Source organism: Oncorhynchus gorbuscha, linkage group LG05 (genome assembly GCF_021184085.1).
Source record: "Oncorhynchus gorbuscha isolate QuinsamMale2020 ecotype Even-year linkage group LG05, OgorEven_v1.0, whole genome shotgun sequence".
NCBI lineage: Eukaryota > Metazoa > Chordata > Actinopteri > Salmoniformes > Salmonidae > Oncorhynchus > Oncorhynchus gorbuscha.
In genome coordinates this window covers 30024314-30049951 of record NC_060177.1, presented here as the reverse complement: position 1 = coordinate 30049951, position 25638 = coordinate 30024314, and the positions used below count along the sequence as shown (strand labels likewise).

Sequence of the window (25638 nt, the reverse complement as noted above, 5' to 3'; positions counted from 1 at the left end):
GAGACACACAGGGGGTTTGGATTTGAGACATTTGGTTCCATTTTCCAGTACCGTGAGAAACCCTGAGCTTCTCTTAAAACTGGTTTGAGAAAGAGGTGCCACTGTGGTCATTGGGTACAGTACGTGTTGGGGTTCATTGAGAAGATCGCATGCTGGCACAGGAGATGACATCAAGGGGGTTGGCAGTGCTGTGTGTGCTGGTGGCTGGCCTTGGTCAGGTAGGAAATATCATACTGTTCTAGTGTTACTCTACATACTTTATGGCCTACACTTTCGTAAATCACACAGAATTGGAGCCATTTCAATTTCAGGCTATAATATATATGCCATTTAGCAGACACTTTCATCCAAAGCAACTTGTATCCGTGCATACATTTTACATATGGCTGGTCCTGGGAATTGAACCCACTACCCTGGCATTACAAGCACCATGCTCTACCAACTGAGCTACAAAGGTATACATTTGACATTTTCTCACAGTCTGCTTGTCAGACTTGAACTTGGGTGTATATGTGTTATTTAAAGCAGTTTAAACATGATTTAAGTTTAAGTAGTTTTAGCTGTGTTTGTCCTGTATTTCCACAGTGCAGGAGTTAGGGCTGTGTTGGGACACATTTTGAACAGTTCATTTAGTAAATCTATACTTTATGTTTTAATTTGAATGAAATGCTTTGCTTAACATAAATCAAATCAAATGTATTTATATCGCCCTTTGTACATCAGCTGATATCTCAAAGTGCTGTACAGAAACCCAGCCTAAAATCCCAAACAGCAAGCAATGCAGGTGTAGAAGCACGGTGGCTAGGAAAAACTCCCTAGAAAGGACATAACATAACATAAACAGATGTTCATCAATAGAAATGCGAAACATCATGTGAAGAGGTGAACGTGGATATTGGCCAATCTAAACATTTCAGAACCGTTGCAGATCAGATGATGACTCTTGTAAATGACCAATCTAAACATTTCAGAACCGTTACAGATCAGATGATGAATACTCTTGTAAATGACCAATCTAAACATTTCAGAACCGTTACAGATCAGATGATGAATACTCTTGTAAATGACCAATCTAAACTTTTCAGAACCGTTACAGATCAGATGATGACTCTTGTAAATGACCAATCTAAACTTTTCAGAACCGTTGTAGATCAGATGATGACTCTTGTAAATGACCAATCTAAACATTTCAGAACCGTTGCAGATCAGATGATGAATACTCTTGTAAATGACCAATCTAAACTTTTCAGAACCGTTGTAGATCAGATGATGACTCTTGTAAATGACCAATCTAAACATTTCAGAACCGTTGCAGATCAGATGATGAATACTCTTGTAAATGACCAACGAATGCTGATGTTTTATACGCCAGGCAGAAATCGGGGATCGACTGTTAGCAGGCTTGTCATCAACGCCATATTAAGACGCATAATGGATGACACTATAAACAGACATTTTACTAACATAACTTCAAAACTCATTCAGTCAGGGCTGTTTATACATGTCATGGAACCCAGGTTGGAGACCTAGACAATTATTGTCCCTCAGTAACCTCTTCTGTTGAATGGCCTGAAATGATTATGGATGTTGCAGTTTTGCAGCTAAATGAATTTCCAAAAGTATGGATAGAAAGACTTTAAACAATTTTTCAAGCAATGACTTTGAATTTATGATGGCAAAGTGTGTAGCCTACTATACAATACGTTTTTATGCTGACAACGTTCTGAAATGGGCAACTATCTGAGTCACATTCTCTTAATTAGTGTGTCTAATTTGAGAACCACATGTTAAACGACATCAGCTGTAGAATATGTTTGTAATAGATCATTGACACAGCCAGTTAGTCACAGTTTGAAGGTACCACGTTCATCTGTACAAACAATAGTATGCAAGTATAAACACTATGGGACCAGGCAGCCGTCATAATATAATAATAATAATAATATAATACCGCTCAGGAAGGAGAAGCCTTGTCTCCTAGAGCTGTACGTACTTTTGTGCGAAAAGTGCAACTCAATCCCAGAACAACAGCAAAGGACCTTGTGAAGATGCTGGAGGAAGCAGGTATAAAAGTATCTATATCCACAGTAAAATGAGTCCTATGTCGACATAACCTGAAAGACCGCTCAGCAAGGAAGAAGCCACTGCTCCAAAACCGCCATTAAAAAGCCAGACTACAGTTTGCAACTGAACACGGTGACAAAGATTGTACTTTTTGGAGAAATGTCCTCTGGTCTGATGAAACAAAAATAGAACTGTTTGGCCATAATGACCATCGTTATGTTTAGAGGAAAAAGGGGATGCTTGCAAGCCGAAGAACACCATTCCAACCATGAAGCACGGGGGTGGCAGCATCATGTTGTGGGGGTGCTTTGCTGCAGGAGGGACTGGTGCACTTCACAAAATAGATGGCATCGTGAGGCAGAAAAACGATGTGGATATATTGAAGCAACATCTGAAGCTTGGTCGCGAATGGGTCTTCCAAATGGAAAATGACCCCAAGCAAACTTCCAAAGTTGTGGTAAAATGGCTTAAGGACAACAAAGTCAAAGTATTGGAGTGGCCATCATGCAGCCCTGACCTCAAGCCCATAGAAAATATGTTGGCAGAACTGAAAAAGCGTGGGCGAGCAAGGAGGCCTACAAATCTGACTCAGTTACACCAGCCCTGTCAGGAGGAATGGGCCAAAATTCACCCAACTTATTGTGGGAAGCTTGTGGAAGGCTACTCGAAACATTTGACCCAATTTAAACAGTTTAAAGGAAATGCTACCAAATACTAATTGAGTGTATGTGAACTTCTGACCCACTGGGAATGCGATGAAAGAAATAAAACCTGAAATAAATCATTCTCTCTACTATTATTCTGATATTTACCATTCATAAAATAAAGTGGTGATCCTAACTGACCTAAGACAGGGCATTGTTACAAGGATTAAATGTCAGGAATTGTGAGAAACTGAGTTTAAATGTAGTTGGCTAAAGTGTATGTAAACATCTGACTTCAACTGTATGTGATGACGCAACCCATGTGGCTTAGCTTGCATCACAAAATGTGTAATCTGAAAGCAATACACTTTAAGTACAAACACATACCAATGAACACGAATACCAGGACCACCAACAATAGACTATAGACCAATGCCCACTTTACACTTCAAGGCTCGTACATTCACATGCATGATTTGGATTATCCATAGACTTCCAGTAATCTATTTGTGAACGGACCGATATGAAAGACCTAAAACCACAGAACAAGATCCTTCAAACCTGTGATCCTAGTTACTCTGGTTACATACAGTATATCAGATAACTATTTTAGCTCTGTGTGTAAGTTTAACCTATGTGAGTTTGATGTGTTACAACTCAGTGAGTGTAAAGTGGCTGGTGAGGTTTCACGAACACCTACTACATAAGGTATACCCCTATGGGTGGAAGGTATACCCCTATGGGTGGAAGGTATACCCCTATGGGTGGAAGGTATACCCCCATGGGTGTGTTGGTTTTGAGAATATCCCTGGGAAAGAAAGAGGGTTGTAATGAACTGGCCTGCCTACAGAGCGTGGGCTCTGTACATAGAGGCGGTCATGTTGGCCAGCAGCTGTTCCCAGATGCATACTTGATGCCATTTGTCCCGCTCAGTAATCCCCGTGCGGAAAGAGGAGTCGGCCACTCCCTAAACCATGAAATCAGGGACAAATCCATCCATAAAGCAGCAGCCGGTGCTGAGTTCATGCTCATTGGAAGAAATCACTCAGTACAGATGCTCAGTGTCTGAATCACAGGCCTGTTCTGTCTGTGTGGATGCTTTCTGTTTTACACAGACTTGGGTTTCAGGAACAGGAAGGGCCTCAACTACAGGGGCAGACACAACATTAAAACCACTCTGCCTGTGCACTGTTACCAGAGATTATTACCAAATTACCAAATTACTCTTTCCCAATTATATTTCCTTGATTGCTGGCATCCACTCTCCTCACCTTTTTCTGAAAGATCTGAGTGGAGGGGCCTTGGATCTTCTCCTCCAATGTGAAGTGAGGAGAAAGGACACGAAGATGAAGGAAAGACGAATTGGGAAAGAGCCACTGTTGTAACGGGCTTTGGTTGTTACCTCCATTTTCACCAGCTGAGTTATTGACCAATTAGTGACCCTTCAAAGGATAGGGTCTCTCCATGTTGTTAGAAAACAGGTTCCATTTAGTCTTTGTGTTCATGTTCCACTCACAACACGTGACAAACATTACATGGAAAGGAACAGGAAAATACCCTTTTGAAATGGGACACTTGTTATCCCATCTCATTCAGAGGACCTTATGCTTTGCATCAAAGGATGTTTTCTCTCTGACACAAAAGGTAATGTATTTTCTTTTGAATGAGATAAGGGAATAGCAGTGGCAGACAAGGCTGACGGAACAAAAACAGCAGTGTTAATGGGCCAGTAATGGTCTCTCCTTGGACTTCTATCATGACCCTCTGAAAGAGGACTGACCCTGGAGTGAATAAGGGGTAGTGGTGCTAGGGGTGGTAGGGGTTGTGGTGGTGTTGGTGGTAGGGGGGTGTTGGTGGTGGTGGTCTTGGTGGTAGGGGTAGTGGTGTTGGTGGTAGGGGTGGTGGTGGTGGTGGTAGGGGTGGTGATAGTGTTGGTGGTGGTGGTGTTGGTAGGGGTGGTGTTGGTGGTAGGGGTGGTGTTGGTAGTGTTGGTTGTAGTGATGGTGGTGGTAGGGGGGTGGTGGTAAGGGTTGTGGTGGTAGGGGTGGTGGTGGTAAGGGTGGTGGTGGTGTTAATGATGGTGTTAGGGATGTTGGGGGTGGTAGGGGGTTGGTAAGGGTTGTAGTAAGAGTGGTGGGGGTGGACCCTTCAAAGGATAGGGTCTCTTCATGTTGTTAGAAAACAGGTTCCATTTAGTCTTTGTGTTCATGTTCCATTCACAACACATGTGACAAACATTACATGGAAAGGAACAGAAAAATACCATTTTGAAATGGGACACTGTTATCCCATCTCATTCAGAGCACCTTATGCTTTGCATCAAAGGATGTTTTCTCTCTGACACAAAAGGTAATGTATTTTCTTTTGAATGAGATAAGGTAATAGCAGTGGCAGACAAGGCTGACGGAACAAAAACAGTAGTGTTAATGGGACAGTAATGGTCTCTCCTTGGACTTCTATCATGACCCTCTGAAAGAGGACTGACCCTGGAGTGAATAAGGGGTAGAGGTGGGGGTGGTAGTAGGGGTGGTGCTGTTGGTGGTAGGGGTGGGTGGTGGTGGTAGGGTTGGCGTTGGTATTAGGGGTGGTGGTGGTATTGGTGGTAGGGGTGGTGGTGGTAGGTGTGGTGGTGGTGTTGGTGGTGGTATTAGTGGTAGGGGTGGTGGTGGTAAGGGTGGTAGGTGTGGTGGTGGTGGTGGTGGTGGTGGTGGTGGTGGTAGTGGTAGTGATGGTGGTGGTAGGGGTGGTGGTAAGGGTGGTAGTGGTAGGGATGGTGGTGGTAACGATGGTGGTGGTGGTGGTGATGGTAGTAAGGGTGGCGGTGGTAGTAGTAAGGGTGGTGGTGGGAAGGGTGGTAGTAGAGGTGGTGGTGGTGGGGGTGGTGGTGGTAAGGGTGGTAGTAGGGGTGGTGTGGTGGTGGTAAGGGTGGTGGTAGGGGTGGTGGTAAGGGTGGTGGTAGGGGTGGTAAGGGTGGTGGTAGGGGTGGGGAGACTCCTGAGCCTGAGCTCGGAGAGAGAAAGAAAGGTGACATGATGAGATGAGGAAGTGGTTTCGGTCCTGGTACAACCTCCCTCAGGCTTTAATACAATTCCATGCCAAATTAGCAAGCGCTGTTTTCACTCCCACACTCTGGGAGTGGAGTCCTAAGTAACTCTCATTGTCCCCATTAGGTCAGCAGTCATGAAGCTCAGACACCTCTCTTGTGAAACCCTGGCTAGCACCCCCAAATAATAGAAGGCCCAAGCAGCCATAGCTGGGGGGGTGGGAAGCGAGGTAGATAGCTGTTCATTAAAAGACTTTGGAACTGCTCATTTAGAGCCTTTGGAACAGTGATGGAGGGGGACCATAGGGGGAACAGGGACACCTGTCTGACCCTCCACCCCATGGCCAGAGGGATTGTCAGGCATGCTGCCTGCATTCTTTCCCTCTCCTCTCCTGCTCATGCTGTGGCACTCTGGCTGGCTCACATAGATAGACAGTACCTCCACTCAGCTTGCCCATGGCTGACTTAGGGGTCTATTTTATATTCTATTTTAGAGAGGCACATCTCTAAAGCTATGACTTATTATTAATTGTAAAAGCCTTATGTTTCTGTCTAGATATGTAACAGTGAATATGTGTATCTTGCACTGACTATGATCTGCTGAGGTAAATGGAGTGAATTAAGCAAGTGTTTTATCACATCACAGCTACCACTGTAAAACTAAAATACACATTTCAAACAGAGTTACTACTCTCATGACATACATCATACAGTTGGTGCAAGCTTGTAATAGCTCTGAAGATATTTACTCTCACTCTATGGAAGGGCATCAGTCATGCTCCCCCTCCATGTCCCACCCATGGTGGGTGGATGGGTGGGTGTGAGAGAGAGACTGAGCACCCTTGACTCAACAGCATGAATTTGAATAATTTAATCCTTGGATACTATAGTAGACAGCAGCATAATGTTCTATTTGCCAAGCTTCAGTAAATAACTGTCCACTCCATGGGACATTTCATTCACAAAATGATTGGCACACTTTCAAAGCTATTTTTAGACACAACTGTTTGAGAGAGTTGCCAGGGGTCCTTGCTGCTGGCACTATCCATGAAAGTGTGACAGTCTTGCTTCAGCTCCTCAGTGTGGGGTCAGTCTGAGCAGTATTTTTGTCACAGCAGCCAACTTTTACGTCGAAATGTTGCCCCAAACCTTTTGACTGTAAACGTTATCTAACACTGCGAACAAGATCCTGGATGCTTTGATTTTGAAATACAATTTATTTAGGTACTGCGCATAGTTAGTATATCAAGCTTTGTGTTCAATGTTTATGTGTATAATACATTTACATTTAACATTTAAGTCATTTAGCAGACGCTCTTATCCAGAGCGACTTACAAATTGGTGCATTCACCTTATGACATCCAGTGGAACAGCCACTTTACAATAGTGCATCTAAATCTTTTAAGGAGGGGGGTGAGAAGGATTACTTTATCCTATCCTAGGTATTCCTTAAAGAGGTGGGGTTTCAGGTGTCTCCGGAAGGTGGTGATTGACTCCGCTGTCCTGGCGTCGTGAGGGAGTTTGTTCCACCATTGGGGGGCCAGAGCAGCGAACAGTTTTGACTGGGCTGAGCGGGAACTGTACTTCCTCAGTGGTAGGGAGGCGAGCAGGCCAGAGGTGGATGAACGCAGTGCCCTTGTTTGGGTGTAGGGCCTGATCAGAGCCTGGAGGTACTGAGGTGCCGTTCCCCTCACAGCTCCGTAGGCAAGCACCATGGTCTTGTAGCGGATGCGAGCTTCAACTGGAAGCCAGTGGAGAGAACGGAGGAGCGGGGTGACGTGAGAGAACTTGGGAAGGTTGAACACCAGACGGGCTGCGGCGTTCTGGATGAGTTGAAGGGGTTTAATGGCACAGGCAGGGAGCCCAGCCAACAGCGAGTTGCAGTAATCCAGACGGGAGATGACAAGTGCCTGGATTAGGACCTGCGCCGCTTCCTGTGTGAGGCAGGGTCGTACTCTGCGGATGTTGTAGAGCATGAACCTACAGGAACGGGCCACCGCCTTGATGTTGGTTGAGAACGACAGGGTGTTGTCCAGGATCACGCCAAGGTTCTTAGCGCTCTGGGAGGAGGACACAATGGAGTTGTCAACCGTGATGGCGAGATCATGGAACGGGCAGTCCTTCCCTGGGAGGAAGAGCAGCTCCGTCTTGCCGAGGTTCAGCTTGAGGTGGTGATCCGTCATCCACACTGATATGTCTGCCAGACATGCAGAGATGCGATTCACCACCATGGTTCACAGTATCGAAGGCAGCCGATAGGTCTAGAAGGATGAGAGCAGAGGAGAGAGAGTTAGCTTTAGCAGTGCGGAGCGCCTCCGTGATACAGAGAAGAGCAGTCTCAGTTGAATGACTAGTCTTGAAACCTGACTGATTTGGATCAAGAAGGTCATTCTGAGAGAGATAGCGGGAGAGCTGGCCAAGGACGGCACGTTCAAGAGTTTTGGAGAGAAAAGAAAGAAGGGATACTGGTCTGTAATTGTTGACATCGGAGGGATCGAGTGTAGGTTTTTTCAGAAGGGGTGCAACTCTCGCTCTCTTGAAGACGGAAGGGACGTAGCCAGCGGTCAGGGATGAGTTGATGAGCGAGGTGAGGTAAGCAAGAAGGTCTCCGGAAATGGTCTGGAGAAGAGAGGAGGGGATAGGGTCAAGCGGGCAGGTTGTTGGGCGGCCGGCCGTCACAAGACGCGAGATTTCATCTGGAGAGAGAGGGGAGAAAGAGGTCAGAGCACAGGGTAGGGCAGTGTGAGCAGAACCAGTGGTGTCGTTTGACTTAGCAAACGAGGATCGGATGTCGTCGACCTTCTTTTCAAAATGGTTGACGAAGTCATCTGCAGAGAGGGAGGAGGGGGGGGGGAGGAGGATTCAGGAGGGAGGAGAAGGTGGCAAAGAGCTTCCTAGGAGAGGCAGATGCTTGGAATTTAGAGTGGTAGAAAGTGGCTTTAGCAGCAGAGACAGAGGAGGAAAATGTAGAGAGGAGGGAGTGAAAGGATGCCAGGTCCGCAGGGAGGCGAGTTTTCCTCCATTTCCGCTCGGCTGCCCGGAGCCCTGTATGTGATTGCAAAAAACGAATGCTTCTAACCGAGAGTCACCTTACCTTTATACTTAAAACCTAAATTGACACTGTGGTTCTTCAATAATTATGCACAATACTTGTTGGATGCGTATTTTCACACATCATCTGATCCAGGAAGGAATTTTCAGAATGATAGTCAAGTGACAAAAAGCTGTTGTGATCGCGCATGCGATTAAAACACCCCAAGTGTTCGCAAGGAATGTCAAGAATATTTGACTCTCATTCGTTACGCTGGTGAAGACAGTTGTGCCTGGATCCACGTTTGATCAAATATCCCTAGTGAATTGTTGTTGATCATCGGTTGTTGTCGGTTTGGTTTACAACAGGATCTCGTTAGATTTAACAGAGAATGCATCAAGGTAACGAGTTCATGATTGGACAGTCTACTGTGTGCAATTGTGTAGGATAGGCTATAGCGCAACACCCAACGCTATTCCTAATAATTATTCTGCATTTATATGGAAACAAATGGCATTGCCTAGTGGGCTTATTGGACAATATGATCTGGTAATGAAATAACATGAACAAAAGCTGAAGAACATAAGCACATCCAGGTACTTTCTGCAGTTGCTGGAGCCAAAATGTATTTATCATGTTGTTTAATTGAAAAACGCAGCACACTGCTGCTCATGCTCCCAGGCGATATCCATCCACAACAACGCCTGATGAAGACCTAAGGGTGGAAACGTTGTTGTAGATAAATATCACCTGGGAGCATGAGCAGCAGTGCGCTGCGTCTTCCTTTCTGTTTTTCAATCAAAACAACATGATAAATACATCTTGGCTTCCATGTTACAACTGCAATGTTAAACAATACAAGGAGCTTGAAGTAGCCTAGTTGAACTTGGAGCTCAGAAATTCAAGTACTGGTATAGGCCTACCTTAAACATGTGGTGGCTGAAAAGTCCTTGTAATTATTGTAGTCAATTGATAAATTCCCATGCTCCCTTATAATTATCTGTGATTACATTTTTAGCCGTTTCTGTGAGATGTGGCCACTTTTGTATGTTTCCCGCTACTTCAATTGAAGGGTGTTACTCTACTCTGTTGAGGTAAAACCATGTGCGGTTATTATGAGGACAACATCTAATGTTGGCTTCAACTTGGTTTTCCATACAAATCCTTCTGTTAAAAAAAAGCAACCTGGTTTTTGGTCACTTTCTCATTCTAAAAACAGCGACGGTGAGATTAATGCTACCGCTATTCATGGCTTTATGTGCGTCTGCCACACAGGAAACAGAAAAGTCGCCAGACTTACCCCAATTGATGTAGTCATGCAACGTCCACATTATTCTCATATTTTAGAATGTAATAATTGAATATCAATGCCTAAGCCATATTTATATATGTGTATATGGGTATGTATATGTATGTACTGTATATACACAACCATTCAAAGGTTTAGGGTCACTTAGATATTTCCTTGTTGTTGAAAGAATTTTTTTTTTTTGTCCATTAAAATAACATCAAATTGATCAGAAATACAGTGTAGAAATCGTTCATGTTGTAAATTACTGTTGTAGCTGGAAACGGCTGATTTTTAATGGAATATTTACATAGGTGTACAGAGGCCCATTATCAGCAACCATCACTAGAAGGCCAGCACCCCGGAGCCTCTTCACTGTTGATGTTGAGACTGGTGTTTTGCAGGTACTATTTAATGAAGCTGCCAGTTTAGGACTTGTGAGGCGTCTGTTTCTCAAACGAAACACTCTAATGTACTTGTCCTCTTGCTCAGTTGTGCACCGGGGCCTCCTTACTTCTCTTTCTACTCTGGTTAGAGCCAGTTTGCGCTGTTCTGTGAAAGGATTAGTACACAGCGTTACATGAGATCTTCGGTTTCTTGGCAATGTCTCGCATGGAATAGACTTAATTTCTGAGAACAAGAATAGACTGACGAGTTTCAGAAGAAAGTTATTTGTTTCTAGCCATTTGGAGCCTGTAATCAAACCCACAAATGCTGATGCTCCAGATACTCAACTAGTCTAAAGAAGGCCAGTTTTATTGCTTCTTTAATCAGAACACCAGTTTTTAGCTGTGCTAACGTAATTGCAAAAGGGTTTTCGAATGATCAATAAGCCTTTTAAAATGATAAACTTTGGATTAGCTAACACAACATGCCATTGGAACACAGGAGTGATGGTTGCTGATAATGGGCCTCTGTACGCCGTTGTAAATATTTTATAGAAAACCAGCAGTTTAAAGCTACAATACTCATTTACTCATCGACACTGTATTTCTGATCAATTCTATGTTATTTTAATGGACAAATAATCTGCTTGTCTTTCAAAAACAAGGACATTTCTAAGTGACCCCAAACTTTTGAACGGTAGTGTATATCGATATATAAAGTTGAAGTAAGAAGTTTACATACACTTAGGTTGGAGTCATTTTTCAACCCTCCACAAATTTCTTGTTAACAAACTGTAGTTTTGGCAAGTCGGTTAGGACATCTACTTTGTGCACACACAAGTAATTTTTCCAACAATTGTTTAGACAGATTATTTCACTTATAACTCACTGTATCACAATTCCAGTGGGTCAGAAGTTTACACTAAGTTGACTGTGCTTTAAACAGCTTGTAAAATTCTAGAAAATGATGTCATGGTTTTAGAAGCTTCTGATAGGCTAATTGACATCATTTGAGTCAATTGGAGGTGGACCTGTGGTTCATCCTTGGGAGCAATTTCCAAACGCCTGAAGGTACCACGCTCATCTGTACAAACAATAGCATGCAAGTATAAACACCCTGGGACCACGTAGCCGTCATACCGCTCAGGAAGGAGATGCGCTCTGTCTCCTAGAGGTAAACATACTTTGGTGTGAAAAGTGCAAATCAATACCAGAACAACAGCAAAGGACCTTGTGAAGATGGTGGAGGAAACCGGTAAAAAAGTATCTATATCCACAGTAAAACGAGTCCTATATCGACATAACCTGAAAGGCCGCTCAGCAAGGAAGAAGCCACTGCTCCAAAACCCTCCATAACAAAGACAGACTATGGTTTGCTACTGCACAAGGGGACACATATTATACTTTTTTGGAGAAATGTCCTCTGGTCTGATGAAACAAAAATAGAACTGTTTGGCCATAATGACCATCGTTATGTTTAGAGGAAAAAGGGGGAGGCTTGCAAGCCGAAGAACACCATCCCAACCGTGAAGCACGGGGGTGGCAGCATCATGTTGTGGGGGTGCTTTGCTGCAGGAGGGACTGGTGCACTTCACAAAATAGATGCATCATGATTGAAGCAACATCTCAAGACATCAGTCAGGAAGTTAAAGCTTGGTCGCGAATGGGTCTTCCAAATGGACAATGACCCCAAACATTCTTCCAAAGTTGTGGCAAAATGGCTTGATAAGGACAACAAAGTCAAGGTATTGGAGTGGCCATCACAAAGCTCTGACCTCAATCCCAGAAGATTTGTGGGCAGAACTGAAAAAGTGTGTGTGAGCAAGGAGGCCTACAAATCTGACTCAGTTACACCAGCTCTGTCAGGAGGAATGGGCCAAAATGCATCCAACTTATTGTGGGAAGGTTGTGGAAGGCTACCTGCAATATTTGACCCAGGTTAAACTATTTAAAGACAATGCTACCAAATTCTAATTGAGTGTATGTAAACTTCTGACCCACTGGGAATGTGATGAAAGAAATAAAAGTTGAAATAAATCATTCTCTCTACTATTATTCTGACATTTCCCATTCTTAAAATAAAGTGGTGATCCTAACTGACCTAAGACAAGGCTTTACTAGGATTAAATGTCAGGAATCTGAGTTTAAATGTATTTAGGTGTATGTAAACATCCAACTTAAACTGTATATTTACCTGAAAAATATATGGGGGATTGGAAATGATGCAGACAATTACATTGATGGAAGCAAGTTTCTATCTGCAATCTTAAAGCTGATCCTTCCCTTAAAAAAAGATAACAAATATAATAAAAAAAATATAAAATGTTGGTGTTGACCTTAATATCAGCAACACATCTGTTCTGATACTTTTAACTTCCCCAATACGTTTTCCAGCTTATTCTCTCCTCTCCTCTTGGCTGTATCAGTAACCAGGCTGCAAATAAACACAAATAAACAAATGAAAGGTTGTGTATAAAGTATGATGTGGTCTGGTTTGGTACCGTGAGACACTTTATGTCAGACTTTTAACAGCAGACTCATAGAAAAAGATTCCTACCCTACATACGTACTTCAGAGCGCAGTCCTACCGACATACTTCAGTGCAAAGTTCTACCTACCTTAGTCCCACTTACCTACTTCAGAGTGCAGTCCTATCTACTTCAGAGTGCAGTCTATCTACCTACTTCAGAGCAGTAAAGCAGTCCTACCTACCTACCTACCTACCTACCTACCTACCTACCTACCTACCTACCTACCTACCTACCTACCTACCTACCTACCTACCTACCTACCTACCTACCTCAGAGAGCAGTCCTACCTACCTACCTCAGAGCTCAGTTCTACCTACTTCAGAGAGCAGTCCTACCTACCTACTTCAGAGAGCAGTGCTACCTACTTCAGAGCGCAGTCCTACCTACTTCAGAGCGCAGTACTACTTACCTACCTCAGAGAGCAGTTCTACCTACCTACTTCAGAACACAGTCCTACCTACCTCAGAGAGCAGTCCTACCTACCTACCTCAGAGCGCAGTCCTACCTACTTCAGAGCGCAGTCCTACCTACCTACCTACCTACCTACCTACCTACCTACCTACCTACCTACCTACCTACCTACCTACCTACCTACCTACCTACCTACCTACTTCAGAGAGCAGTCCTACCTACCTACTTCAGAGAGCAGTGCTACCTACTTCAGAGCGCAGTCCTACCTACTTCAGAGCGCAGTACTACTTAACTACCTCAGAGAGCAGTTCGACCTACCTACTTCAGAACACAGTCCTACCTACCTCAGAGAGCAGTCCTACCTACCTACCTCAGAGCGCAGTCCTACCTACTTCAGAGCGCAGTCCTACCTACCTACTTCAGAGAGCAGTCCTACCTACTTCAGAGCGCATTCCTACCTACTTCAGAGCGCAGTACTACTTACCTACCTCAGAGAGCAGTTCTACCTACCTACTTCAGAACGCAGTCCTACCTACCTACCTCAGAGAGCAGTCCTACCTACCTACCTCAGAGCGCAGTCCTACCTACTTCAGAGCGCAGTCCTACCTACCTACCTCAGAGAGCAGTCCTACTTACCTACTTCAGAGGGCAGTCCTACCTACTTCAGAGCGCAGTCCTACTTACCTACTTCAGAGCGCAGTCCTACCTACCTACTTCAGAGCGCAGTCCTACCTACCTACCTACCTCAGAGTGCAGTACTTCTCACTGTGTTAACCTGGGTGTTGACCCCCAAGAGGCACCAGGCAACTGCTGGCCACAGGGTGAGAGGCCAAGGTGTAAAAGTATCTGGGAAAAAGTCCCCAAAACAGTTCATATCAGTGAGAAGAAAGAGGAGGCCTGCTGTCCTTCACCATAGCTGTCAGAGGTGACTGGTGCTAATTGGTAAGATGACTCCTAGATGTAGCCCAGTCACTGCTGAACTGGAAAAGAGATTAAGACATTACAGAGGCTTCCTGGGTTTATTTGCCACCCAGATGGAGTTGAGACCACATGAGATCAACACAATGATGTTAACTGGGTCTGTCTTCCGATTCTCTTCTGAATGTAGCGGGCTCTTTCCAAATTAGACCTCGAGCCTCATTCAACAACCCGATCTCACAAACCTAAACAGGAGCACAGTGGTCAGTTCTGGTTCACAAGGCTAGACAGCAACATCTATTTCTCTAATTCTGATAGCATATGCTTTTTTTGTTGTTGAGTAGAGATGTTGAATCAGGAATTCAACAGGAATGTTGTTTCAGTGTTAACCGCGCCATCCAGTTACAGATTTTGATTGAACAGGGCCTTTGGCCTCTGACTGGCAGTAGCTTGATCTCTGATCTGTGATCAGAGCGGTAGTGGAAGGTGAGAAGGCTTTGCTGTCTAGACTGGTATGTGAGTGTAAACATCTCTGTATGAGCGTAGGGAGGACTACACCAGTGGCTTAGGGTCGGGGTCAGGAATATAGAGCACTCTAAGATTAGTCTGCTCCTAACTCAGCCTGCACATGGCACTCATAGTTGACATTCTCCTCAGATTGTACATTACAGCAGCGTGACAAAGTGCCAGTGTGCCATATCTCCAGGCCTAAGGGACAGGGAAGGGCCACCATGTCCGAAATACATAATAGTGATTCAATCTAATAATGTATTTCTCATATCAGTGTCTTTATGTATGGAAAGAGCTATGTGAGGAATGGGCTATGGTCAATGTTCCATATTCTGTTTAGTTGTATTAGCATGTTATTACTCTGTAATTACAAGTTGTTACTACAGACTTCATGATTGATGATGAAAAGCTGAATTGAGAACAAAAGGTGTTATCTTTTCTTTATCTTTTTAGCACGCAAATTTGTATATAGACAAGACTTATCTGCCAAAATCTGTGATCATCTTGTTGCCACTAAATGCTGTGCTTTTTCTCTTAAGGAATGTGTGTTTGCGTGTCTGTGAGGAATTCTGTCATCAGAGTGGATTTGTAAAGTGACCCCCGAACCCCTAGTCAGGTGCAAAGTTGAACATAAAGGGGAGTCTGTAAAAGTGAGTAAGAGAGAGGGTGGGAAAGCACAGGAGCTAAATCCACAGGTGACAGCTGGTGTGCGTGTCTGAGTGTTTAAGATAAACGCAGAGCGTGCGTGATAGAGAATGAGAATGAACATGAGAGTAATTGTTTTCACCAGACATTATGGAACTGGTGTCATCCAAAAAGTTCGACTTTTGACTCTTCGGACCATCGAACATCTGAGTCATACAGCAAGACGATGATCCAAAACACAAAAATAAAGTCGACATGAAAATGGCTAAAAAGCAACAAATGATCCGTTTTGGAATGGCCTAGTCGAAGTCCAGACCTAATCCCAATAGAGGTGTTGTGGCAGGACTTGAAACAAGCAGTTCATGCTTGAAAACCCTGTCGCTGAGTTAAAGCAGTTCTGCATGGAAAAGTGGGCCAAAATTCCTCCACAACGGCGTGAGAGACTGATCATCAACTACAGGAAGCTTTTTGTTGCGGGCATTGTAGCTAAAGGTGGCACAACCAGTTATTGAGTGTAAGGGGGCAATGACTTTTTTCACACAGAGGAATTGGGTGTTGCAAAGCTGTTAATTAAATAAATCCAATAAGTATCATATAATAGAGGTAATTTGTAAACTCAGGTTCCTTTTATCTAATATTACATTTTGGTGGAAGATCTGTTAACATTCAGCATCAAAAATATGCAAAAGTAGAGAAATTCAGAAAGAGGATAAATACTTTTTCACGGCATTGTCTGCATACTGTATTCCCAGTCATGTGAACTCCATAGACTAGAGCCTAATGAATTTATTTCAATTGACTGATTTCCTTATATGAACTGTAACTCAGTAACATCTTTGAAATTGTTGCATGTTGCGTTTATATTTTGGACCAGTGTACAATAGATACTGAGTATACAAAATATTAAGCACACCTGCTCTTTCCATGACATAGACTGACCAGGTGAATCCAGGTGAAAGCTATGATCCCATAGTGATGTCCCTTAATAACTTCAGTCCGTGTGGATAAAGGGGAGGAGACAGGTTCTCATTTACAACTGCGACCTGGCCAAGATAAAGCAAAGCAGTGCGACACAAACAACAACACAGAGTTACACATGGAATAAACATACAGTCAATAACACAATAGAGAAAAAGTCTATATACAGTGTGTGCAAATGAGGTAAGATAAGGGAGTTAAGGCAATAAATGGGCCATAGTGGTGAAATTATTACAATTTAGCAGTTAAACACTGGAGTTATATAGATGTGCAGAAGATGAATGTGCAAGTAGAGATACTGGGGTGCAAAGGAGCAAAAATAAATAACAGTATGGGGATGAGGTAGTTGGATGGGCTATTTACAGATGGGCTATGTACAGGTGCAGTGATCTGTGAGCTGCTGACAGCTGGTGCTTAAAGTTAGTGAGGGAGATATGAGTCTCCAGCTTCAGTGATTTTTGCAATTCGTTCCAGTCATTGGCAGCAGAGAACTGGAAGGAAAATAGGCCAAAGGGAGAATTGGTTTTGGGGGTGACCAGTGAAATATACCTGCTGGAGCGCGTTCTACGGGTGGGTGCTGCTATTGTGACCAGTAAGCTGAGATAAGGCGGTGCTTTACCTAGCAAAGACTTATAGATGAACTGGAGCCAGTGGGTTTGGCGACAAGTTTGAAGCAAGGGCCAGCCAACGAGAGCGTACAGGTCGCAGTGGTGTGTAGTATATGGGGCATTGATGACAAAATGGATGGCACTGTGATAGACTGCATCAAATTTGCTGAGTAGAGTGTTGGAGGCTGTTTTGTAAATGACATCGCCAAAGTCAAGGATCGGCAGGGTAGTCAGTTTTACGAGGGTATGTTTGGCAGCATGAGTGAAGGATGCTTTGTTGCGAAATAGGAAGCCGATTCGAGAATTGAACCCTGTGGCACCCCCATAGAGACTGCCAGAGGTCCGGACAACAGGCCCTCCGATTTGACACACTGAACTCTGTCTGAGAAGTAGTTGGGGAACCAAGCGAGGCAGTCATTTGAGAAACCAAGACTGTTTGAGTCTGCCGCTAAGAATGTGGTGATTGACAGAGTCGAAAGCCTTGGCTAGGTCGATGAATACAGCAGCACAGTACTGTCTTTTATCGATGGCGGTTATGATATCGTTTAGGACCTTGAGCGTGGCTGAGGTGCACCCGTGACCGGCTCGGAAACCAGATTGCATAGCAGAATTGGTACGGTGGGATTCGAAATGGTCGGTGATCTGTTTGTTAACTTGGCTTTTGAAGACCTTAGAAAGGCAGGGTAGGATAGACATAGGTCTGTAGCAGTTTGGGTCTAGAGTGTCTCCCCCTTTGAAGAGGGGGATGACCGCGGCAGCTTTCCAATCTTTGGGGATCTCAGACGATACGAAAGAGAGGTTGAACAGGCTAGTAATAGGGGTTGCAACAATTTCAGCTGATAATTTTAGAAATAGTGGGTCCAGATTGTCTAGCCCTGCTGATTTGTAGGGGTCCAGATTTTGCAGCTCTTTCAGAACATCAGCTATCTGGATTTGGGGGAGGCTTGGGCAGGTTGTTGTGGGGGGTGCAGGGCTGTTGACCAGGGTAGGGGTGGCCAGGTGGAATGCACTGCCAGCCGTAGAAAAAATGCTTATTGAAATGATCAGTTACTGTGGATTTATCGGTGGTGACAGTGTTTCCTAGCCTCAGTGCAGTGGGCAACTGGGAGGAGGTGCTCTTATTCTCCATGGACTTTACCGTGTCCCAGAACCTTTTGGAGTTTGTGCTGCAGGATGCACATTTCTTCTTCTGAAAGAAGAAGCTAGCCTTTGAAGAAGCTAGCCGTTGCTTTCCTAACTGCCTGTGTATATTGGTTCCTAACTTCCCTGAAAAGTAACATATCGCGGGGGCTATTCGATGCCAATGACTTACGCCAAAGGATGTTTTTGTGCTGGTCAAGGGCAGTCAGGTCTGGTGTGAACCACGGGCTATATCTGTTCCTGGTTAAAAAAAATTTGAACGGGGCATGCTTTTTTAAGATTGTGAGGAAAGCACTTTTAAAGGGAAGACATAGGGAAGACAACAGATTTAAGTACCTTTGAATGGGGTATGGTAGAACAACCTGGTCTCAGACCATTTCCTATTATTATGTACGTGAATCTGAGATACTCCATTTAGTATGGTATATTACACTTCGTATGGTATGTATTTATTTGTGGATGTCCTTCACCTATTTCATATGATATGTTATGAATTACAATTCATATTATATGTTACGAATTTGTCAAATGTACATTGTGTTACGAATTTGCTAAACGTATGATATATTACGAATTCTAGCTAGGTGGCCAATGTTAGCTAGCTGGCTAACATTAGATAGGCTAGGGGTTATAGGGTTAAGGATAGGGTTAGCCAAACAGGTTTAGGTTTGGGGAAGGGTTAGCTGACATGCTAAGTAGCTGTAAAGTATCTAAAAAGTAGTAAGTAGTAAAAATGTAGCTAATTAACTAAAATGCTAAGGTTATTCCCACCCATCCACCCCGACCAACCACCCTACTTTGATTTTTGCCTAAAGTAACCATCTGCCAAACGTAGAATATCATACTAACTAAAGTCTATGAGACCAGGCTGGATAGTAGGTGACAGACGCACCGGTTTGTGTCAAGAACTGCAACACTGCTGGGTTTTTCACACTCAACAGTTTCCCCTGTGTATCAAAAATGGTCCAGCACCCAAAGGACATCCAGACAACTTGACACAACTGTGGGAAGCATTGACGTCAACATGGGTCCGCATCCCTGTGGAACACTTTCAACACCTTGTAGAGTTGAGGCTGTTCTGAGGGGGCAACTAACTAATGTTTGGTATAGTCAGTGTATATGTCTCCACACACCTAGGCTATTGAAGGATTCAATACAATGTCGTCATGTCGGCTACTCTGGGGCAGCAGGGTAGCCTAGTGGTTAGAGCGCTGGACTAGTAACCGGAAGGTTGGAAGTTCAAACCCCCGAGCTGACAAGGTACAAATATGTTGTTCTGCCCCTGAACAGGCAGTTAACCCACTGTTCCTAGGCCATCATTGAAAATAAGAATTTGTTCTTAACTGACTTGCTTAGTAAAATACAAATAAATGTATTGATCTCAGATTCTGTCTCACTGTAAAAGCACTGAGGTAAAGTCTCCAGTCATCTAAAATGATGTCGGGCTCACTTTTTGTTCCGGCACCTTCCAATTTACAAATTAAGCACTGAAACTTGCACTGACACTTGTGTGAAACTTGAACCCATGCCTCTCCACCCCATCACCCGCCCCAGCCCAGTGGATTCCACATTAGGGACGGGGTCACCATTCAACCACCACCAGGCCACAGAGAGAGGCCAACTGCTGCAACCCTCACCAACTGATATTAGTAGCCACAGCACGACTACCAAAAATATGCAAATGCATTTGGGTTCTGTACTCCTTGACATGAAGAATATGAATCATGATTTAAACGACTTCATTCATCCAGAAATGTATGGCCCTCACTCAGACCATCTAAATGGAAATTGCCATTGAATGAATCGTGAAAAATGGCGCTCTTAAATGAATCCCATTCTGTTGCCCCCAGGTCAGGAGCAGCAGCCAAGCGGGCAGGGAGGACCTTAACCCAGTGGTCCTGTATCCATGGAGACAGAGGAGCAGCGGAGGTCTAAGCAGGGTGAAGAGGGACTGGATCATCCCTCCAATCAGGGTGCTGGAGAACAGTAAGCAAGTCCCTGAAAACCTGGTCCAGGTACTGAATGAATCATGTCATCTCATATCTATACTGATGCTAGGGCCTCTATACATACATTAACTGATGAGAGTGTTGGCTAGGTGACTAAGATGTAACTGTTAGAGTAACGCTGACACTTTATGGTCCAGTGAAATTGATCTTACAAAACATGGTATGTAAGATCAGTCACATGTGATCAAGACAACCCACTGCTCTCAGTGAACATGGTTATTGTCCAGACAGACAGCCTTTTAAACTGAGCATGAAAGAGCCACGCTGGCCTCTCTGACCTCCAGAACCACTGACCAGTCATGTGCTGTTGCTCTCCCTCCCTGTTCCCATCAGTGACCACATTCACATCTGGTACTCTTATGTGCTGTTCTGTTCAGTTCACTCTCCTCTCACCCTTCCAATGAGATTCTCACCCAGCCATCATCCTGTGTTGTTTGTTCTTCCAGATCAAATCAGACAAGATTTTCACCGGAGAAGTGATCTACAAGCTGGAAGGACCAGGGGTTGACCAGGACCCTAAGGACCTGTTTGAGATAGACGATAAAACGGGCTGGATCAGGAGCATGATTCCCCTGGACAGAGAGAAAAACAGAAGCTTCACGGTACAACTCTCAGGAGAGACATTAGCACCATTGCCTTTGACATGTAAATTACACTATGTCAGCCAGACCCCTTCTTTGGTTTGGGTAACAAGGAATGTCACGTGACATAATATCAACGTTAGTATGTCATTCAATGTTTTTCAACTAAACATCTACCACTGCGATTTTATTACATTGACTGTCATGGTTGAGTGAGAAGGGAAGTTGCGCACAAGTCTGTTACTATAGTGGGGTGCTTTCTTCGTAGGCCTACATGAGCAGCTGCATATAGACCCAAATCAATCACAGTCAATAAGCTGAGAATCGTGTAAGAACAGCAAACACTATGAATGAAAAGAGGATGTCGAGAAACATATGAGTAATGTCCTGTTTCTGTTCTCGGCAGCTGAAAGCCTTTGCCCTGTCGCCCAGTGGAGAGAGACTGGAGAATCCCTCCACCATTGAGATTGTAGTGCTGGATCAAAATGATAACCGGCCCAACTTCTCCCAGAAAGAGTTTGCTGGATCCGTTTCTGAATTCTCCGTACCAGGTAAACACATGCATCACCTACACACGCTGTGGATGTACATGCAGTCGATACACAAAATGCCAACTGATTGGGTAGTGAACTGAGAGAGTGATTGATGTTGTTTTAGGCACATCTGTGATGTCTGTGACTGCAACTGATGCTGACGACCCAACCACAGACAACGCTATCCTGAGCTACTCCATCATTGGCCAGGAGAGCATCCCGCCTCTCCGCATCAATAAGACCATGTTTGGCATCAACAACGAGACAGGGGCCATTTACACACGAGACGTGGGCCTAGACTGGGAGGTATAAGGGCTCTTCCTTTGTCTTTTCATTGACCCATTATTTAGGTCATGCCCTTTCTGGTTCAACAGAAGCACAATATTTGGTGTTTGAAAGGAAAAGCTAATTCATGTCAAATAATATACCGTATGTGCCATAAATGACTGTGAACATCCGTGCATTCCTTACAGGTGGTTAAAGGTTTTAGGTTGACACTGCAGGTTGCTGACATGTCAGGCATGGGGTTAACCAGTTTTGCCAATGCAGTCATACATGTGACTGACATCAACAACAACCCCCCACGATTCTCCCCAGACCAGGTGAGTTTCACTGTTTAATCTCTCAGAAGCTGTTAGCTCCCTTCCATTCATTTACTTTAATCAGATGATATAAACGATATGGACACATCATTCAGGCCAGCTTCAAAATATAGACATTTACATTCACATGTGTTTATATAAACTAAGCACAACTACTTTGTGTCTCTGTTTCCTGAATACAGTACACTATGTCAGCTGTGGAGAACAAAGTAGACTTCGTGATTGGCTGGGTCAACGCCACAGACAATGATGAGCCAGGGACAGGAAACTGGGAGACCAAATACACTATCGCCAAGGGCAACCCCTCCAGGAACTTTGCCATTCGCACAGACCCTGTGACCAACGAGGGTATTCTGTCAGTGGTGAAGGTAAGCTATTCTCCATCCGGTAGGAGGACGGGAGGGAATGTGTGGGGGACATTCTGGCTCCATGTTAGAATGACAAACATGACAATCAGTTCAGCCAGTTTATTTTGAGCCTATATAGAGTATCGGGCATGTGATCACACACAGTGGTCAGATCCAGGCCTTGAAACACGACACTGTTACCCCATCTAGTGGTGACTAACTGAACTGCAAGTCACCAAGCCACAATACATTCCGTTAAGAGTCCTGTGCTGTGACTAATCACTGGCTGTAGCTGGAATTGTCAAGGATGTGACTGACGCATAAAACGGATACCTCAAATATATGGAACGGTATGTAGTTTAGTTATTTCTCAACATTTATGTCAAACCCACACTATCCAAGTTGTTTTTCAAAACCTCTGCCTTTTTTGTTGTTGTTGCAGGCTCTGGACTACGAGACCCAGGAGGTGTATACTTTGACTCTGACAGTGGAGAATGTGAACCCTCTCAGCATCAAGGCCCCCAAGGACCCCGTAAGCAGTGCCACAGTGGTGGTGACCGTGGTGAATGAGAACGAGGCCCCACGCTTCAATAAAGACCCCATAGAGATCGTGGTTCTTGAGTCTGTGGACCCTGGCACCGTGCTGGCCAGTAACATTGCCTACGATCCTGATAATGCAAAACTCAGGTAAGATTGGTGCACTGGAGAACTCTGAAAACATAACAATATATATGTTTATGTACTGTATGTGTATGAAAAAGGAAACTAAAACATTACTGTCTTTTCCATCAGGTATGACATACTCAGAGATCCTGAGGGATGGCTTAAAATCAATCACGAGACTGGAGAAATCACAGCCAGGAAACCGTTCAATGTCCGCTCCCCTCACGTCAAGAACAACATTTACAATGCAGTCATCAGAGTCACAGACACAGGTGAGTATCCCGAGTTAGCCACTGCTTCACCTCACGTAACTGGAGACATGAGGTCAAGCAGGAAGTGACAGTGAATAACGATGTCCTTTCCTCCTAGATGCTGGTGGAATCTCGACCACAGCGTCTCTGGTGATCACGTTGCGGGAGACCAATGACTTCTTCCCTCAGCTGTTCCCCCTGATGGGGACGGTGTGCAGCGAGTCAGGCCGGGAGACATCTGGTCTGTTCCTGACTGCTGTGGATGAGGACCTGCCCCCTCACGCTGAACCCTTCACCTTCCAACTGCAAGACATCAATGTGTCTGCCAACTGGACCATCATACAGGTCAACGGTAAGGACTATATATCACAAGGACAGGACTAGATACTCCTAAAGTCCATGCAGAATGGGTTATGGAATAGTATGCTATGTCTTCCAAACTCCCCCTCTATCTGTGTTTGTGTCACTCTCTCTCTCCACAGAGACTCATGCAGTGCTGCGACCCCTGGTAGAGCTGGAGACAGGGGAATATTCTGTCACTGTGTTGGTGACTGACTCTGGCACCCCTAGTCTCGGTGCATATGCTCAGGTCAATGTGACTGTGTGTCTGTGTGGGAAAGACGGTGAATGTAAGACCGAAGCTGCTGCCATATTCGGAACACGAGTTGGTGTCAGCTTCATCGCCTTACTGGTCATCACGGCCAGCATTGCACTCCTGCTGTGTAAGCTATACCTCATGTAAACCCTCACAACACCTGAACAAAGCACATCGCTACATGAACACACACATTTTCCCAAATGTTTCTGTGCAGTGAGATGGGTCTCTGTGTTCTCAGTGCTGCTGCTCCTGGCTGTAGCCGTGGGTAACTGCAGACGGCATCATATGAAGAAAGGAGAGGGGCTGCTGGTGGGGGAGTCAGACGAAGACATCCGTGACAATGTCCTGAACTATGACGAGCAGGGTGGTGGAGAGGAGGATGAGGTCAGACAACATAACATGTTACATCTGGCAGAAAACAGTTATCTGGTGACATCGTCGCCACTCGTCCTATAGACATTATTATATACATTATATTCCTCCTTTTCTCTCACTAGAATGCCTTCAACATTGACCTACTGAGGAACCCAGTGGATGTGGGACCACTCCCAATATCCTTCTACCCTCCCATCACTGGCATCCCCAGGGGAAAGCAGCCACTCAGGAAAGACTACCCAGACAACCTGCCCTCCCCCTCGTATCCACGGAAACCCCCAGCGGACCCCACTGACATTGAGGACTTCATCAATGATGTGAGAGAGAGGATTCCATCATGGCCCTGGCCTATTGTTAGTCAGTTGAAATAAGAACGGTCCAAATCCCCAGAGAGAAACTAATGAATTTCTTGCCTGTGTGTCTCCACAGGGCCTGGAGGCAGCAGACCATGACCCCAACGTCCCTCCCTACGACACAGCTCTGATCTATGACTACGAGAGTGATGGCTCCCTGGCAGGCAGCCTGAGCTCCATCGCCTCAGCCAGCTCAGACGGTGACCAGAACTATGACTACCTCAACGACTGGGGACCACGCTTTAAGAAACTGGCCAACATGTACGACCCACGCTAAGGAGACTGCCCTACTGAGCTCTTATCCTCAGATGCCATCCATTTTCTCCTAAACTCTACCTAACTCCCTATTCTGCTTGAAGCTGAAACCTGATATCATCCTCTCGGTGTAGAACATGGTAGGATTTTGAATGATGAGCAGAAGTTTAGAGCAGATCTCTGTGTTCCTTCCTATTCCTTCTCATGTTTCCAATTGTCTCCAGCAGTGCATTAGCTCAATTCTATTGGCTCTTTTGACACTTCATATTGTCCTCCTCTAATCCCTCTCTTTGCTACTGTAAAAGGTCACAGTTGTCATTTGGGGGACTTTCCTGGGCTGGGTACTGTTGATATTCTCCTCACAAGTTCAGTGAGTTTGACAGGTTTGATGAGACAACCAGACAGCATTATGCAGCATATGAATGGTTCACCTTTTGCTGAGTGGGATGCGTGTGTGTCTGCAGAAGGGAGGGAAGGGAACACATGGTAGAGCATACCAATGAGAGAAGAGAAATATGCACTGTAGTCCTCCAGTCAGTCAGTCCATAGAGCCACTTTAACCACAGTGGCCTTACCAAGTCAGGTGTGTCATTTACATTACATTTAAGTCATTTAGCAGACGCTCTTATCCAGAGCGACTTACAAATTGGTGCATTCACCTTATGACATCCAGTGTGTCGTCTTGGAGGTTTCTCTAATCGTTTTTGGTTTATAGAAAGTTTTTTTTAAATGTGGGAGGAATGTGGAGAAAGGTTGACCATGTATTGAACTGTGATAGAAAAAAAGGGCTAAGCAAGGGAAACAGAACATCTGTGGGATTCTACCCATGTCTGGTTAAGTTTAATACTGTAACTGACCACTACCATTTGAAAAC

At 44.6% G+C, this 25638-nt stretch overlaps 1 protein-coding gene across 1 annotated transcript; it reads left to right on the top strand.

Moving 5' to 3' along the window:
- LOC124035812 (cadherin-15-like) lies at positions 1 to 25427 on the top strand. Its single transcript, XM_046349578.1, has 14 exons — positions 1 to 218; positions 20048 to 20212; positions 20653 to 20808; positions 21194 to 21338; positions 21445 to 21626; positions 21794 to 21922; positions 22105 to 22290; positions 22712 to 22956; positions 23062 to 23204; positions 23302 to 23535; positions 23666 to 23905; positions 24020 to 24165; positions 24279 to 24473; positions 24586 to 25427. The coding sequence occupies exons 1-14, from the start codon at positions 150 to 152 to the stop codon at positions 24784 to 24786; spliced, it is 2436 nt and encodes an 811-aa protein (XP_046205534.1). The 5' UTR covers positions 1 to 149; the 3' UTR covers positions 24787 to 25427.
- Positions 25428 to 25638: the final 211 nt, after the last annotated feature.

Coding starts and splice junctions, on each gene's coding strand:
- LOC124035812 (XM_046349578.1), top strand. CDS start 150: ATGCTGGCACAGGAGATGACATCAAGGGGGTTGGCAGTGCTGTGTGTG. Junction 20,213..20,652: donor TCCCTGAAAACCTGGTCCAG/GTACTGAATGAA, acceptor TTGTTCTTCCAG/ATCAAATCAGACAAGATTTT. Junction 22,291..22,711: donor GTATTCTGTCAGTGGTGAAG/GTAAGCTATTCT, acceptor TTGTTGTTGCAG/GCTCTGGACTACGAGACCCA.